At 35.6% G+C, this 17,754-nt stretch overlaps 1 protein-coding gene across 1 annotated transcript in view; it reads right to left on the bottom strand.

The window, feature by feature from the left end:
* Positions 1 to 4,577: 4,577 nt before the first annotated feature.
* Positions 4,578 to 17,754, bottom strand: part of LOC129755181 (uncharacterized) — a 33,867-nt gene continuing 20,690 nt past the window's right edge. The window contains exons 3-4 of the mRNA XM_055751550.1: positions 13,697 to 14,218; positions 4,578 to 5,895 (exon numbers count right to left, since the gene is read on the bottom strand). Of these exons, the coding sequence (XP_055607525.1) occupies positions 5,578 to 5,895; positions 13,697 to 14,218 (840 nt within the window). The 3' untranslated portion in view covers positions 4,578 to 5,577. The remainder of the gene's footprint in view (positions 5,896 to 13,696; positions 14,219 to 17,754) is intronic.

Below are 17,754 nucleotides of genomic sequence, written 5' to 3'. Positions count from 1 at the left end.
TCTGATTCAAATTGAAATACCATTTCTGCTTCTGAAATCAAATTTTGAGATAACCGTATACCTTAACGTTTTTACTATCAACTTACGTTAAAAATTAAATTAGGAAAGCTAAGTAAAAAATTTAAAATTAAGACACGTGAAATGAGTTCCTCTAAGCTAAGGACAAGACAAAAAAAAAACAAACTTTCGCTACTCCACACATTTCTATATTGCCAGATCTCTCAGAGGACAACCGAGCTACTAGTTCAGCTGCTGATAGGCGAATTCACACGTGCCACATCCATATGTAGGTATCTGGAGCTCTGCCGTGTCGAAAGTAGCCCAAAACCAGAACTGCAAATATTATGCTTTCGCCGCCTTTTGATGAGATCATCGGAAAATTTTCGACGCGCACGCTTTCCACTCTTAGTAGGGACCTAGTTGTTGGTTGTTCCAAAATCTGTGTACCTTCTAGTTTTGTTTTTTTTATTTCTGCTTGCTCCTGTTCACTCGAAAAGAGCACATACACACCTTATCACGTCACACATGCCACGCCAGCCAACAGATGAGGGTTTTCCAGAAAGCCCCCGCCACATATGCCTCATACATATGTGTTTGGGAATGCCAGGCGGCAAGAATGGCAATTTAAATGCAGAAAAAAAGGATGATGACGTGATTCTCGAGTTTTAACTATCTTCTGTGGATGCTGAGTGTAGGTTGAGATGTTAACGGAAGGGTTGCCGAAAATTTAAAAAAATATACACTTGCAAAAATTAAGATAAAAAGGCAATGTCAAAATTTACAAACAAAAAAATGAAAAAAATGGCAAAAATTAAAAATTGACAAAAATGACAAAAATGACAAAAATGACAAAAATGACAAAAATGACGAAAATGACAAAAATGACAAAAATGACAAAAATGACAAAAATGACAAAAATGACAAAAATGACAAAAATGACAAAAATGACAAAAATGACAAAAATGACAAAAATGACAAAAATGACAAAAATGACAAAAATGACAAAAATGACAAAAATGACAAAAATGACAAAAATGACAAAAATGACAAAAATGACAAAAATGACAAAAATGACAAAAATGACAAAAATGACAAAAATGACAAAAATGACAAAAATGACAAAAATGACAAAAATGACAAAAATGACAAAAATGACAAAAATGACAAAAATGACAAAAATGACAAAAATGACAAAAATGACAAAAATGACAAAAATGGTAAAAATTACAAAAAATACCAAAATGACAAAAAAAAAAACAATATAATATTAGATATGACAGAATTGTATAGCATTTGTTTATTTGACTCGAATAAGATTAATAAAACAAAGGGCTCAAATTTAATATTTTTCCAAATTTTGATTGAAAAAAAAACAAATATTCTTATGCATAGTATTGATAAGAATCATTCTTAACATTTACATATTTAGTAATAAATATCCAAATCGAGTGCAAAACATTTCAAACTGTCAATTTGGCAACCCTTGATGCTCCTCTAGATTTTATCATTTTTTTTATTCAAATTTGGATAAAATTATTATTATTATTATTATTGATATTTACGTGTTCGAAACAAACGTAGTTTGTTTTATTCGAACATTTTTTTTTATCTGTCAAATTTATTTGTTTCAATTTTTAAAGCTACTGTTTAAAAAATGTAAAAATATGCTTTGATTCAAGCAACAAAATTGTGGTAAAGTTTGAAGAATTTTTTGAAACGACAGCAGAAAAGCGTTGAATAAGCAAACAGCTATCAGTATGATAAGCAGGTATTTTGGGAGGCTTATCTCAATCCTAGGAGAAACAATCCCGCAGATACCAAAGGGGAGTTTGGACGAGGAACAAATCTCGTTTCCCACGAGCCAACCCCTTTCTTGGTCGGATGTTGATATTCCTCTGTTTGCAACCAGATAGTGAACAGGTTTCTTATCTGCTCACAGCAATTCCCAAATCGTGTTGGAGATCGATAGTCGAATTATGATTTTCTTAAGCTTTTGAGAAAAAGCTGAAAATAGACAAGCAAAAAAAGATGTCAACGAGCCAAGTTCACACACACAGCATGGAGAGAAGGGATTTCGTCGAATAGATCAATGGACCCTTCGAATTACTCTAATGTAAGCAAAATTGGATTGTTGTTCGAAGCCAGCGAGTCCTAAAATAACAGCATCTTTGCTTTTGGTGTTGGATGTTGACTTTGTAGTATGTTTGGAGAGAAGAAATGTGGGAGGGAAAAGGATTAAAAACATTGAATGGCTGAAATGGATTAAGGATCTGAACTATTCTGGCAGAAGCTTGATATCCGTAAAATAAAGAAAAATCTTTCTCAAAATCATTTTTTATAAACGGTCCCAATTTTGACATTATGTCATTTTCAATAATATTTTCAATTTTGTCAGTTGGATGAATTTTGTTCAATTATTTAAACTTCGTAAATTTTGTCAATTTTGTCAATTTTGTCATTTTTTTCAATTTTGTCAATTTTGTCAATTTTGTCCATTTTGTCAATTTTGTCAATTTTGTCAATTTTGTCAATTTTGTCAATTTTGTCAATTCTGTCAATTCTGTCAATTCTGTCAATTTTGTAAATTTTGTCAATTTTGTCAATTTTGTCAATTTTGTCAATTTTGTCAATTTTGTCAATTTTGTCAATTTTGTCAATTTTGTCAATTTTGTCAATTTTGTCAATTTCGTCAATTTTGTCAATTTTGTCATTTTATTCAATTTTGTCAATTTGGTCAATTTTGTCAATTTTGTCAATTTTGTCATTTCCGTTATTTTTGTCATTTTTGTCAATTTTGACAATTTTGCTCATTTTGTCAATTTTGTCAATTTTGTCAATTTTGTCAATTTTGTCATTTTTGTCATTTTTGTCATTTTTGTCATTTTTGTCATTTTTGTCATTTTCGTCATTTCTGTCATTTTTGTCATTTTTGTCATTTTTGTCATTTTTGTCATTTTTGTCATTTTTGTCATTTTTGTCATTTTTGTCATTTTTGTCATTTTTGTCATTTTTGTCATTTTGTCATTTTTGTCATTTTTGTCATTTTTGTCATTTTTGCCAATTTTGTCATTTTTGTCATTTTTGTCATTTTTGTCATTTTTGTCATTTTTGTCATTTTTATCATTTTTATTATTTTTGTCATTTGTGTCATTTTTGTCATTTTTGTCATTTTTGTCATTTTTGTCATTTTTGTCATTTTTGTCATTTTTGTCATTTTTGTCATTTTTGTCATTTTTGTCATTTTTGTCATTTTTGTCATTTTTGTCATTTTTGTCATTTTGTCATTTTTGTCATTTTTGTCATTTTTGTCATTTTTGTCATTTTTGTCATTTTTGTCATTTTTGTCATTTTTGTCATTTTTGTCATTTTCGTCATTTTTGTCATTTTTGTCATTTTTGTCATTTTTGTCATTTTTGTCATTTTTGTCATTTTTGTCATTTTTGTCATTTTTGTCATTTTTGTCATTTTTGTCATTTTTGTCATTTTTGTCATTTTTGTCATTTTTGTCATTTTTTTTGTCATTTTTGTCATTTTTGTCATTTTTGTCATTTTTGTCATTTTTGTCATTTTTGTCATTTTTGTCATTTTTGTCATTTTTGTCATTTTTGTCATTTTTGTCATTTTTGTCATTTTTGTCATTTTTGTCATTTTTGTCATTTTTGTCATTTTTGTCATTTTTGTCATTTTTGTCATTTTTGTCATTTTTGTCATTTTTGTCATTTTTGTCATTTTTGTCATTTTTGTCATTTTTGTCATTTTTGTCATTTTTGTCATTTTTGTCATTTTTGTCATTTTTGTCATTTTTGTCATTTTTGTCATTTTTGTCATTTTTGTCATTTTTGTCATTTTTGTCATTTTTGTCATTTTTCTCATTTTTGTCATTTTTTTTTTTCGTTTTTGTCATTTTTTTTTTCGTTTTTGTCATTTTTGTAATTTTTGTTATTTTTGGTATTTTTGTCATTTTTGTCATTTTTGTCATTTTTGTCATTTTTGTCATTTTTGTCATTTTTGTCATTTTTGTAATTTTTGTAATTTTTGTAATTTTTGTCATTTTTGTCATTTTTGTCATTTTTGTCATTTTTGTCATTTTTTTCATTTTTGTCATTTTTGTCATTTTTGTCATTTTTGTCATTTTTGTCATTTTTGTCATTTTTGTCATTTTTGTCATTTTTGTCATTTTTGTCATTTTTGTCATTTTTGTCATTTTTGTCATTTTTGTAATTTTTGTCATTTTTGTCATTTTTGTCATTTTTGTCATTTTTGTCATTTTTGTCATTTTTGTTATTTTTGTCATTTTTGTCAAAAAATATGAAATCTTAAATTCGATTTCCATTTTTTGGAATATAATTTCTCCTGTTTATTTTTACGTTTTTCTTACAGTTTTTTTCCGAAGGTTCTTTTTAAACAGAATCGGAATCTGAATATTAATTATTTTAATGTGAATTAAACTGTCTGATTTGCTGATGATTCACTATTCTCAAGTAGAGTGAGGATGTGGATTACTCACAATCACATTTGACCTTTCCACAGTTGTTGATAGACGGTAATCTTTCAGAAGAAAAAAAAACACACGTTGCTCCAGTTCTCTTAAGCCTACAATTTTTATTGGAATAATAATATAACCAATGCATACATTTCCCGTCGTCTCGTATAATTTAATGTTTCTATTTCTCAAATTACGTATACGGTTTTCGTTCTTGATTCTGCAGCTTGCAAACCTTGACATGACATAGTTATGATCAACATAGCGGTAAAAAGTACATAAATATTTGGTAGTAGATCTCAGATCCTGGTCTCAACAATATAGAAAAGAAAACTTAAATACACTAACTATTAGCATCAGCTACCTCGGAGAAAAAAACAACCGAATAAAATAAGTTGTACCAACATCAGCAATCGATTCACACAGTAGGCGCGAGTGGGGAAATAAACATTACAGCAACAGAAAAAAAAAACAAAATACATCACACTTCCCTGCCATCTTCAAGTCAGCCCTACTGAGTCCTATCCCCCTACTCAGTTGGACCGTCAATCTATATATCTGCTATCTGGGAGCCTACTTTGGTGAGGAAACCTCTCAAACCCAGGGGCAGGAACCAGATGATGATACACCCTAACCTTACACATTACACGCTACAGTATACATTATGTTTGTTCACGTTTCGCGTTTTTTTTTCACTCGAAACCCCCAAATGTAGGCACTATTTTTATTGCTAAAACGTGAATCGATTCATGATGATAGCCTGTTTGGTTTTTCAAGAATTTTCAATCCCCCTGCCCTTTTCTGGAGGGCGAGGGGGTAAATTGGGGTGCAACCACTTCGGGAAGGCATTTTTGGGGTCGATTTGCACCACCGAGCGAGCGAGTTGGTACTTTGGAAAGTACATGACAATTTCTCTCGATCATTTTTATTCCTCCTGTGTGTAATTTATTTTTGGTTATCGTGGAACGAACTTTGGGTCCGAGGTTTTTGAGGGAAGTGGGGTGATTTGTTCTATGTCTTTCGCTGTTGGCTGACATTTTTCAAATTTTTCTTCCATTTATCAGCAAGCTTGACACGGGATGATGCAACCCGATTTAGAGGATTTTCATTTTGCTGATAGTTTTGCTGTCGTCACAGAGCAGCCTCGGGCTTCTGCTTCCGGGACTGGAGGGTACATTCGAGATTCTGCTCATCCTGCCGGCACTTCCCCGATTCGATTGCTGCCCAATGGAGGCCAACTGCTTCCCAATCGCTACCAGAATCGGATGAAGTCCTTTGGTTTTGGGAACTTTCGTGGCCACCTTCGGAACCACGGCAACCGTAGTCGTCGTCGTCGTCGTTGTTGTCGTCGCAAATTGGGGGCTCGTCTTTTGCCTGGATGGGTCCGCTTTCCGGCTTTCCTGGAAAAGTATCTAGCGAAAGGTAGAGAAGAAAAAGAATAAAACTGAAATTAAAACATGTCCACTCATCCGAACCAAACCCCCAAACCTAAAGCATGTCAAAAAGTAATTAATTAAAGCTAGTTTGGATGTTCGAATTTCCTTAGGCACCGAAACTCTTCCTCAAAAAAAAAAACAAAGAATCACACGTGCTGACACGTGGATTGCCGCTGAAAATCGACCGAGTCACTTGGGTTTTTGGGGGTGCCATAAGCGGAAATTGTAGGGCCGTTATAGTTTTTTTGATTGGTGGCATCACCTGAAAAATAACATTAATTTTTTCCCTATAACAAACGTCCTCAAAGCAAAGCGACTTGCTTGCTTGCCCCAGCTATGAGCTCTTTCCTGAACCTAAACTCTAGCGGAAGAGTTAGAAAGTTTAGCTTAAAACTTGACTAGCCCAGCAACCTACTTATACGTACTTATGTAGGTCTAGCAACGTTCAAGCCGAGTGATTTGAAATGCGGAAAATGCGAAAAGCTAACTTTGGATCGCGACACATTTCGGAACAGGGGCGTTTTTAGGCAGTTGATTTAAGATATTCGAAATAAAATATTCGATACAAAAAAGTGTCAAACAAATTATAAAATTCAAATAAGACTCTTTTCCTGCAGTTAATACCAATTTCAGGAAATATGCGAAGCGGCAACTTTGAACACGAAAGGACGATCATCCTTTCGGATGATTCATCTCTTAATTCAGGGGTGTCTCAGGGCGCTCAAAGTTTCTTTTTTTTATTCTCATATATCAATTTTAAATCATGTTGACATAAAAATTAAAATTTAGATCTTTTAAGATTCGATTTTGACATTACAGCCAGCCTACTCTGGAAGATATCCAGAAAAATAAGACCCTTGGGAAGAATTGCATGATTCATGTATATTTAAATCACGTAATCAAAGAAAGAAAAACCCAGCCTCATTATACTTATTCGAATTGAAAACAAAGCTGTTTTTTAGAAATTTTCAATATAAGCACTAAAAAGGTGTAAGCACTAAATGGGTGGCAAGGGAGTTTAAATGATCTACACGCTCTTTTTTTTAAACTCAAAATTAAGTACGACTGAGGTTCAAAACATAGTTCGATTCTATGAACTTAAAGTTAAGTACCCTTTTTTCCTCCTTGCGATGGATCAAAACGGAGTTCGAACTGCGCACTCAAAATTGATCCCTTTTTTTCCTTCGGCGAGGGATCAAAGCTGAGTTCGACCTTATGAACTAAAAATTGAACTCTCTTTGTTGGACTGAAAACACTTAGCGAGTTCAGTCCGAACCGGAACAGCAACCAACGAACACGTCGCAAAATTATGTCGTTCCGGAACAATTACCGGAAGACTATGAAGGAACTTCATGATGAAATGCATGTTCACCGTGTCAGCGTAAAATTCTGTCCGTCATTGTCATCATATGGTGAGCGGCTTGGAATGTCCGGAAACTTCCGGATGTTGTTTACTTCCCGTGGGAAGTAACATCCGGAAGTTTTCTTTGACCGGGATTGTCAAAACTTTCCACCGCTCTGTAATTGCAATGCAATGTACCGCAACAGCAACATCCGGGTACAACAAATTTTAATCATCCTTTAATTCCCTGAAAATCAGCTACCCTCGAAAGAAAAGGATAAATCCGAGTTCGGCTGCCGAACTTAGTATTGAGTATGCCTATCAGAACTTAGTTTTGCTATTGCCCAGTCGAACTCAAAGTTGAGGGAAGCCATCGAAGTGCTGTTTTGAACCAAAAATACTTAATTTTGAGTTTAAAAAAAAGAGCGTGTACATTCCAAGGATCCAGACTAATCCTACACGGAAAAATAAAAAAATGTCAAGTTTACCGTTAAGTGAAATGATTTTTTCCATCCATCTTTCTCGTTAAATTTTAACTTTTTCGCATTCACCTAGCTAAATAGTAAATAATACAGTTTTCCCATTTACTGATTTAAAAGGTAAATGTTAATTGGTTTGATTGGTTTCAAATGATTGGTTTTAAATGATCAAAAAAGCAGCTTTTCCACTACTTTCGTTGTTGGCTCCATTTAAGAGTTATTTTTTTAGATGCACTTGCATAGTAATCTAAACCAGATTCCTCACTGCTCTCAACTATGAATTGCCAAAAACTCTTGAAATTGGTCTGGCTATCCACTATTTTTCAACTAACAGAAATATCAAATCACTGGGTATTTAATATCACATTACCAAGAGGAATCACTTTTGTTACATACTATCTACAACCGAATATCAATCGAACAAAAGCTGTTTTTCTACCATGATATCCGTGATTATCATATATACACTTAAATCTGAAATTAAAATCCATTTGTGTTTTGGTTTTCAGTTAATAATTAACATATGAACAACTCAAAAGTTTTAGATAACCATTCACATGTTATTCCATTATTACGCATTCTCAGTAAACTTAAAAGACAACATTATTTTAATGTTTTTCATAGTTTTTAGTAACTTTTAGTTTAGGATTAAAATAAGATTTAATTTTTTGACGGCTCTTTACATATCATTATATTTACAGATTCAAAATCGTATTCAATATTTGACCGATTAATCTTTTTTTATATATATTTTTTTTTATCTGTTACTTTCAATGTTTTTTGTTACTTCATAGCGAAAATAGAAGCTTCTCAGAGCTATGTATCCGCAAGAATATCAATGGTTTTTAAAGATTTTCCACAAAAGCGTATCGATTTTATAATTTTTTTCTCACAGGAACTTATAATTGCTTCTCAGATAACTGAATGAAATACAGCTTCCTAAAGCTTTCAATATTATCATTTTCTAAGGGATTTTTGACAGTTTGCTATCCTCACAGGTATGTACTTAATTGGTATATAGATTATTTAAGCAATCCTCACAATACTCAGTCTCAAAGCTTTCAAAATTCCCTTTTCCTCACATGACGTTTTCAGAGTATCCTCGCAGTACTCAGTTCCAGCGCCTTTCAGCTTCGCAGGGATATTAAAATAGGTTATTTTGTTTATCATCATCATCCTAAGAAATCTCGGCAGCCTATTATCCTCACAGGGAATTAAGATTCCTTCGCAAAGCTTTAGATAAAAATTAAATATTCTCGTAGGGTTCAATTAGAGCTTCCCAGAGCTCTATATCAACGCCGATGGTCATCAATGTGCGATTTGGGTCTTTTCGAAGGTATTCAACTACTGTCCCTTTAGAATGGAGGTTTGTACTTTCATGCATGTACTGCCCCTCTCAGGGGATTTGTACTTCCTATGAAGTATTGCCCCTCTCGGGGGGTTTGTACTTCCTTTTAAGTACTGCCTCTCTCAGGGGGTTTGTACTTACTTTCAAGTACTGCCCCTCTCAGGGGGTTTGTACTTTCTTCCAAGTACTGCCCCTCTCAGAGGGTTTGTACTTTCTTCCAAGTACTGCTCCTCTCAGGGGGCTTGTACTTCCTTTCAAGTACTGCCCCTCTCAGGGGGTTTGTGCTTACTTTCAAGTACTGCCCCTCTCGAGGGGTTTGTACTTTCTTTCAAGTACTGTCCCTTTCAGGGGGTTTGTACTTACTTTCAAGTACTGCCCCTCTCAGGGGGTTTGTACTTAATTTCTAGTACTGCCCCTCTCAGGGGGTTTGTACTTCCTTCCAAGTACTGCCCCTCTCAGAGGGTTTGTACTTTCTTCCAAGTACTGCCCCTCTCAGGGGTTTGTACTTTCTTTCAAGTACTGCCCCTCTCAGGGGGTTTGTACTTAATTTCAAGTACTGCCCCTCTCAGGGGGTTTGTACTTCCTTTCAAGTACTGCCCCTTTCAAAGGGTTTGAACTTTCGAATTGAGCTTTTTATCTGTCTATCTCTATAAGGACTATTGGAAATTTTTTGTGTATTCCATCTGTTGTTCATTTGTCCAAAGTACCGAGTATATGCCTCTTAGGAACTATTTTTAGCAAAAAATTTTCCTCTTCATCATCAAGCAATTATCATTCCTTCATACCGACATTTTCTGACCGAGTTTACCAAAATATCAGCGTTACATTTCTCATCGCCATTTTTCACTTTAATTGTTATGAATTCTCTTGAATGGTCATCAATGTGCGATTTGGGTCTTTCCGAAGTATTCAACTACTGTCCTTTAGAATGGAGGTTTGTATTTTCATTCATGTACTGCCCCTCTCAGGGGGTTTGTACTTTCTTCCAAGTACTGCTCCTCTCGAGGTGTTTGTACTTTTTTTCAAGTACTGCCCTTCTCAGGGGGTTTGTACTTCCTTTCAAGTATCGCCTCTCTCGGGGTGTTTGTACTTTTTTTCAAGTACTGTCCCTCTCGGGGTGTTTGTACTTTTTTTCCAAGTACTGCCCCTCTCGGGTGGTTTGTACTTCTTTTCAAGTACTGCCCCTCTCAGGGGGTTTGTACTTACTTTCAAGTACTACCTCTCTCAGGGGGTTTGTTCTTCCTTTCAAGTACTGCCCCTCTCAGAGGTTTTGTACTTACTTTCAAGTACTGCCCCTTTCAGGGGGTTTGTACTTACTTCCAAGTACTGCCCCTCTCAGAGGGTTTGTACTTTCTTCTAAGTACTGCCCCTCTCAGGGGTTTGTACTTTCTTTCAAGTACTGCCCCTCTCAGGGGGTTTGTACTTAATTTCAAGTACTGCCCTTCTCAGGGGGTTTGTACTGCTCCTTTCGAAGGGTTTGAACATTCGATTTGAGCTTTGTATCTGTCTTTCTCTACAAGGACTATTGGAAATTTTTGGGATTTCCATCTGTTGTTCATTTGTCCAAAGTACCGAGTATATGACTCTTAGGAACTATTTTTAGCAAAAACTTTTCCTCTTCATCATCAAGCAATTATCATTCTTTCATACCGACATTTTCTGACCGAGCTTACCAAAATATCAGCGTTACATTTCTCATCGCCATTTTGTTTTTCACTTTAATTGTTATGAATTCTCTTGAATGGTCATCAATGTGCGATTTGGGTCTTTCCGAAGTATTCAACTACTGTCCCTTTAGAATGGAGGTTTGTATTTTCATTCATGTACTGCCCCTCTCAGGGGGTTTGTACTTTCTTGCAAGTACTGCCCCTTTCGGGGGGTTTCGACTAGTGTCAACTTGCCTATTTCGACCAAAACATTAGCCCATAAAGCCACTAACACTTGACAGAAACCAGTAGAAACCAATCGCTACCAACGATTGAACGAAGCTACCATCGTTTGAACTTTTTCGGAGACATCCGCAACCATGGTGTATATATATAGGAGGTGTTACCGTATGTCGAATTCCCGATTCAGCCATAGTTGCCGTTTTTGCTTTGCAACTGCAGCTCATGGAGTTTGTTTACCAACAAACCACAGAATAGCTGAGCAAATAAACTTATGTTTGGAAACAAACTCATTGAGCGCCCTGCTCACTCCTCGCCTACTCACTGTGAAAGTCGGAGAATCTTGTGTCTCTTAAAACCTTGTCCACAACCACAACATCGTTCTTGATCTTGACAATCAAGGAGTGCGCAATCGTTTGATCGGAGAGCAAAAAACTTTCAAATGAAATTCGAGTCTTTCAAATATTTTCAGCAAGAGGCTAAATCCTTGATTTTTTTGAATCAAAATCAATAGTTTTTAATCCAAGGAATTTATTTCAGTTAAGCTTAATCGCTTTTTCGATCTATAATTGGGATTGTACGAGATTAAATTTCGGTTATTTTTGAATTTTCTGATGGCGTTCAGTTCGGTCTGGTCGAAGCCGGGCCTAATGATCTAATGAACTTGAAAGTTGAAAAAAGGATTTATATGTACATTGTAAGGGACTAAAGTCACATAAAGGGCACAAAAGAGCTCAAAACGGGATTTACTATGTCACAAAAAGTGCATTGAGGTGCTTTCCAAATCACATCACCACTTCGAGTTATAGTTTCAGTTAGAACAACATCTAGTCGTGGTTTTGTGGTAGCGTGTTTGGTTCTCACCACTAAGGTCGAGGTTCGATCCCCAAGCCGGACAAGATTTTTTTAATAAGTAATTTGGTAGTTGAGAGACCATTCTGATGCGATATATAAAGGAAATGTAGGAAAGAAGCAATTGAGCAATTTGTCGAGTTTGGAATCCGGCACGTGGCATCATGGAGGAGGCACCATGTACTGAACATAGTAAATAATCAAGAGAAGGTGATATGAACCGATGCCAATTGAGACAGAGAGAATTTTTTGCTCATTTCACGATTTTTTGGAAGCTGAATTAAAAGGCCACTGGAAGCTGAATAGAAGATCATTAAGCCTGTTTTCTAACTTAAAAGTATCAATAGGAACTTAAATTTATAGCTGCATAGAACGTATTTCATATCAATGATGGGGCTGAGTAAACTTTTTTGTACCTATTTTATGGGACTTTTGGTTACTTGGGATGTCGTTTCATCTGATGGCAGTCGACTGTTCTGCAAGTGTTTGGTCGCATTCATTTGATGGCACAAAAAATGAAATTGATAAAAGCAAGCTGTGCGACTGTCAGAGAAAATGTCGATAGTTTAGAAGTCTGCTTGCAGGGCGTATAAAAATGGTGTTAGGAACTCTATTTATGAATTACCAATTAAGCTAGTTATTCAATCCTAGTTTCATCCCTGCCTATCTACCTTTCTATCCACTGGAGTAAATGTCCTCTGTGATGTTGTTTCCTCGTGCTGGGAAAACAACCAAAGAGAGAGAGAGAGTTCGTCCGTCAGTTGATTTAACAGGATTTACATTGCTGTACTCCGACTACCTCTTGCCACGGATGTCCTATATTTGTAGATATAAACAGCTGGTAGCTGAAGCTACCTAATGCCATTTTTGGGATCTCCCCCCTGCATACTGTTTGAGTTAACAATTAATTGCCCTGCTTGTTTTAGAGTCCGGTGGCCGGAGACTAAAAACGGCCCAGTAACCGCATTGTTGTGTGGCTTTGCTTGACTTGGCAACACTACGCGGTAATTTATGATGCCATTCGATATAATTGAATATGAATTGAAACAAATTAAAATCTTGTTCCGGGCTGAAATGCACCGGATCGGAAAACGCCCCGGAACATCATGTTAGCTGGTAAGGTTGCCGGAGGTCAGGACCGGAGATATTTAGAACTCAATTGACAATGTCCCCCAGACCAATCCAATCCAATCCGGCGCTGGCTTTGTTTGAGAGTGTTCATTTGCTCGGAATTTCCCTATATTCATATGTCCGAGTGCATATGCAATAGAAATTAATGTCTTTTTGGTTTGCCGTTTAGTACTTTCACACGGTTATGCTTGTTTTTTGCAGAAAATTGTCAAACACAGCTAGGGAACGATGTTCTCTCTCTATCGTTTTAGGTTGGACTGTCACGAAAAGTGACCGACAATTATTACCTTGGCTATTAGTTTAGTTTTATTTTTCTATTTAAGTAATTTTAACGTAAGGAATGTGAGACCTCCTAAAAGGTATAAACCAAATTCATCAATTGAATATTGGATATTTTCGTTAAAAATGAAAATTTTGAAATCTCAAACATTAGTTCTGAATTTTGGATTCATTGATTGATTGATTTTTTTTTTTGCCTTCTGTTTTATATTTACTTGTTTATCAGTGGTGTGATGCAATTGAACAAAACATAAAAAAGAATCAAATTAATTTGAAATTCATTCTAATTAATTAATCACCACCACCAAATCTTGACCATGCGGTTCGAATGCTGCATCGCTGCTCATCAGCAGCTGGCAACGTGCCTTCCCAAAGCATCATCACTCTCGAGTACATATGTAGAAAAGTATGTACTGTGCATGTGCCTCGTCCCACAATCTTGTTCCATGTTTTGACTTACCCTCATCAGTACGAATCCCATGTAGCCGACAGCCAAGATTAAGAAAACCATTCCGGCCGGGATGACTGTGGCCACATTTAGCAAGTAGGCAAGTGCTGATAACTGCCCGACGAAGAGCATCAACGCTCCATAGACAACGAGGGCCAGGGACGAAAAGTACCGTTCTCGCCGTCTTCCGTTCTTCTTCCTCTGGCGATTGCGGGCGGCGGGATCTTCCGGAAATCTGCTGCCGAGCCTCTGAAGCTCCCAACCATGGCGTGGCGCTTTTTGCTGGGCAGGTGTGGCTTCCGGTTCTTTGCAGTCGAAGAATTGTTCTGGTGGAGTGGGAGGGTCTTCGGTTTGAACAGCGGTGTCCACCAAACGGGAATCTTGGGTTTGGGTTTCCGTGTTGCAGTCGTGGGTCGTCCGGTTGTCTGTGAAGTCTGTGTTTAGGCTGGCATCGTGCTGCAGTTCTTCTTCCAACTTTGCTTCGGATTCCTTATCGGTGGAAATGATCATGGACAAGGTCAGCTTCAGGATCAACTGCGGATAAATGGAAATAATTATGAATTTTTGTTAGAATGATTGGGATTATTTCCGTGAAGATCATTTAAAATACCTAGAATGACAAGTTCAAATGGAAAGCGCTTAGAAAGATAGGCACTAACAAAGAAGGCAGATTTATTGTGGGGCGCGACCAAAATAAGATTCTTGTTCGTATCCAAGATTTTAATAAAACAAAATGGAAAAACCTGATAGTTCAATATTTAAATTCCGAGAGGCTTTTCTGGTCACGATACAAAGATGCATAGGACACATTCCACGCGCTTGTATCGCTCACAAGTGATTTTTATCAGTTCTCGAATTAAAAAAAAAATCGTCAATAATTTTGATAATTTAAATCACAGAAAACCATCGAGAAAAGAGAGAAAAAAATGTTTATCATGTTTTATATAGTTTTGAATATCATTTTATTATGGATAAAGTGTAAGTAAATTTCCCAAAAAATTTTTTAAAGAAAATTTAATTTGCGACCGAATTTGCGATTTTTTTTCATTCTGCAGTAAATTAGTTGAATTCTAGAATGATAACAGTTCAGAAAAGTCTTGAAGAGTGAATTCACGTCACGGGGGAATTTTGTGTGTTATAGACATTTAAAACCATAATTTATATCGCGATTGCCTTTGATACTTTTTGATGTTTCATTAATACGTCTATAACAAGCATTCCAGACCACGTGATTGAATTAAAGAGAATCTTTTGATCGCTTTGATTTATAGAATTATCCAACCAAGTAGGCTCACAAGCTTAGTCACAAGTCAATTAGAGTAAAATTGAACAAGCTCAGAAATCCAAAGAGCGTGGGTTCAAGAATTGCAAGGATTTTGTTCAACATTTTCAGATTTCAAGTTTCAAATGTCTAAAAATAATAAAGTCTTAATAAAAACATTCTTTAAAGATTTTTATTCAGAGGATTTGTATGTAGCCAACACATAACCTCAACACATTGCACAATGGGGACAAAAGTGTACAAACCGCGAAGAAATTCAATATCTTTCGTCCTACATGACCCAAATCTATGAAAATATACTTTCCTTTTGTGAAAATTTTCGGAGAATCGATTGAACATAGTTTCAAACGCCGCACAAGCTTACGAACGGAGATATAGTGCCTTTTTAACCCCTAATTCCCCTATATTTTGTAAATATTCCAGAAAAACACTGATTCGAACCAGAGAATTTTGAACGAAAACAGACCTATCGTGTGTAATTTTTTCTGAGGAATCGAATGAAGGCTGTTTTGGTCACCGCACGCTTCAGAAAATGGAGTTATGGTTGTTTTTACCCTCAATTCCCCTATATTTTTCAATTATTTCAGAAAAAAGCATGTTCGGACTTGAAATTTTTGAACCAAATGGGTTGTATCCTATGTGAATTTTTCCGAGGAATCCAACAAAGCCTATTTGAGCCACCGCACGGATTAGGAACAGGAGTTATGGCTGTTTTACCCTCAACATTTTTCAAATAGCTCAGAAAAAGCATGCTGGGACCAGATATTTTTTACCAAATGGGTTGTATTGTGGAGAGTTTTTTCCGAGGAATCGAATGAAGGCTGTTTGGGCCGCCGCACGCTTCGGAAAATGAAGTTATAGCTGTTTTACTCTCAATTCCCCACCATTTTTCAAATTGTTAAGAAAACGCATGTTCGGACTTGAAAATTTTGAACCAAATGGAACGTATCATGAGTGATGTTTTCCGAGGAATGCAACGAAGCCTATTTGACACACGATTAAAAAAATTACACAAAAAATTACACACGATAGGTCTATTTTCGTCCAAAATTCTCTGGTTCGAATCAGTGTTTTTCTGGAATGTTTACAAAATATAGGGGAATCAGGGGTTAAAAAGACACTATATCTCCGTTCGTAAGCTTGTGCGGCGTTTGAAACTATGTTCAATTGATTCTCCGAAAATTTTCACAAAAGGAAAGTATATTTTCATAAATTTGGGTCATGTAGGACGAAAGATATTGAATTTCTTCGCAGTTTGTACACTTTTTTCCCCATTGTGCATTGCGTATCAAATACGAAAAATTAAGTTTTTTCGCATGTAACAAATGTTCTACACTTAACACAGTAACACGAATGATATACATTTAATATGAAACACAACCATAGAAAATAGCTATAATATGTGACTTACATCATTGTTTCTTGTTCAGACTCTAAGAGAGTCTATTTCCTAACTGGCTGATACTTGAAAAAGTAGATAAAAACGTTTAAAAATGCATTTTAAAATTTTTTGCCGAAAGCTGAAAATCAGTTACTGTAGGGGCATAATGAGAACCCCCACTGGGGCAGTATAAGCAACATTATTCGGGGCATGATGAGTATGTGCAAAAAAAAATCCGAACAGGAATCGAACTCGAGTCTACTGATTACCTCTCTGACACCTTACCAATAGGCCAAATCGTCAGATGAAACAAGTCAAGCTGTAGCTTTATTATTCAGTTGACTTCATTAAGTCGAATTCGCTGCTAGATTCCCCGGCAGAAAACGCTCATCGGGCCCCGATTAATGGTGCTTATACTGCCCCAGGGGGGGTTCTCATTATGCCCCTATAGTGACTGGTTTTCAGCTTTCGGCACAAAATTTTAAAAAAGCATTTTTGAACGTTTTTATCTTCTTTTTCAAGTTTCATCCAATAAGGCAATAGACTATTTGGGTATCTGAATACGGAACAATGATGTTATTCACATATTATAGCTGTTCTCTATGGTTAAATAAGCCTTTTTTCAAGGTGGCCATTATGCCCTTATCTCCCCGAACAGCAATCGAACTCGAAAATTGTCAGATGTAAACTGGTGAAGCTGTAGCTCTATCATACAGTTGACTACATCGAGTCGAATTCGCTACTAGATGCTACGGCAGAAAACGCTCATCGTGCCCCGATTAATTGTGCTCTGTTCGCCCCGAGTCAACAAATTTAAGTAAAATCGCTTTTTAAAATTGATTTCAGTGAAAAATCAGAAAATTAATGATGGTGAAAATTGAGGAACAATGTGTATATCATGTTGCAGTGCGTACATTATAGATCAAGATGATTCAAAGACCATAAAAGCTTCCCGATCAGGAGAGCATATCAAAATAAGAACTTAAACATATCTCAACGAGATATTTATTTTTTTTTCAGTTAGAAAATTGTTCACATAATTTTCGACTCTTAGTTTCTTGAATCTTGGTTATATCTTATTTTGATTGGCATTCTTGAATAGGATTGAACTGACTTTCAAGGATAAAGAATTTGTTTCAAATTGTTATAATATATTATAACCGTATCTTATTTTGATATGCATATAACTTTCCATGAAACACGGACATCGAAGTCAGCGGCCCAAACCGTACTTTAATGAGTTTCGTTCAGCAGATTCATAAAATTGAATCAAATTTTTGGGATACCTAAAATGGAGCATGATTTTAGCAAACAGTATGGGTTACTGGCGTTCCACTAGAAATTTCTCTCAAAGCATTCATATCTTGATAAGTTATAATTTTGATAGGATTTGTTCTGCCTAATATC

Source organism: Uranotaenia lowii, chromosome 3 (assembly GCF_029784155.1).
Source record: "Uranotaenia lowii strain MFRU-FL chromosome 3, ASM2978415v1, whole genome shotgun sequence".
NCBI lineage: Eukaryota > Metazoa > Arthropoda > Insecta > Diptera > Culicidae > Uranotaenia > Uranotaenia lowii.
The sequence above is the reverse complement of the archived record's forward strand: the minus strand, read 5'-3'. Positions and strand labels throughout refer to the sequence as shown.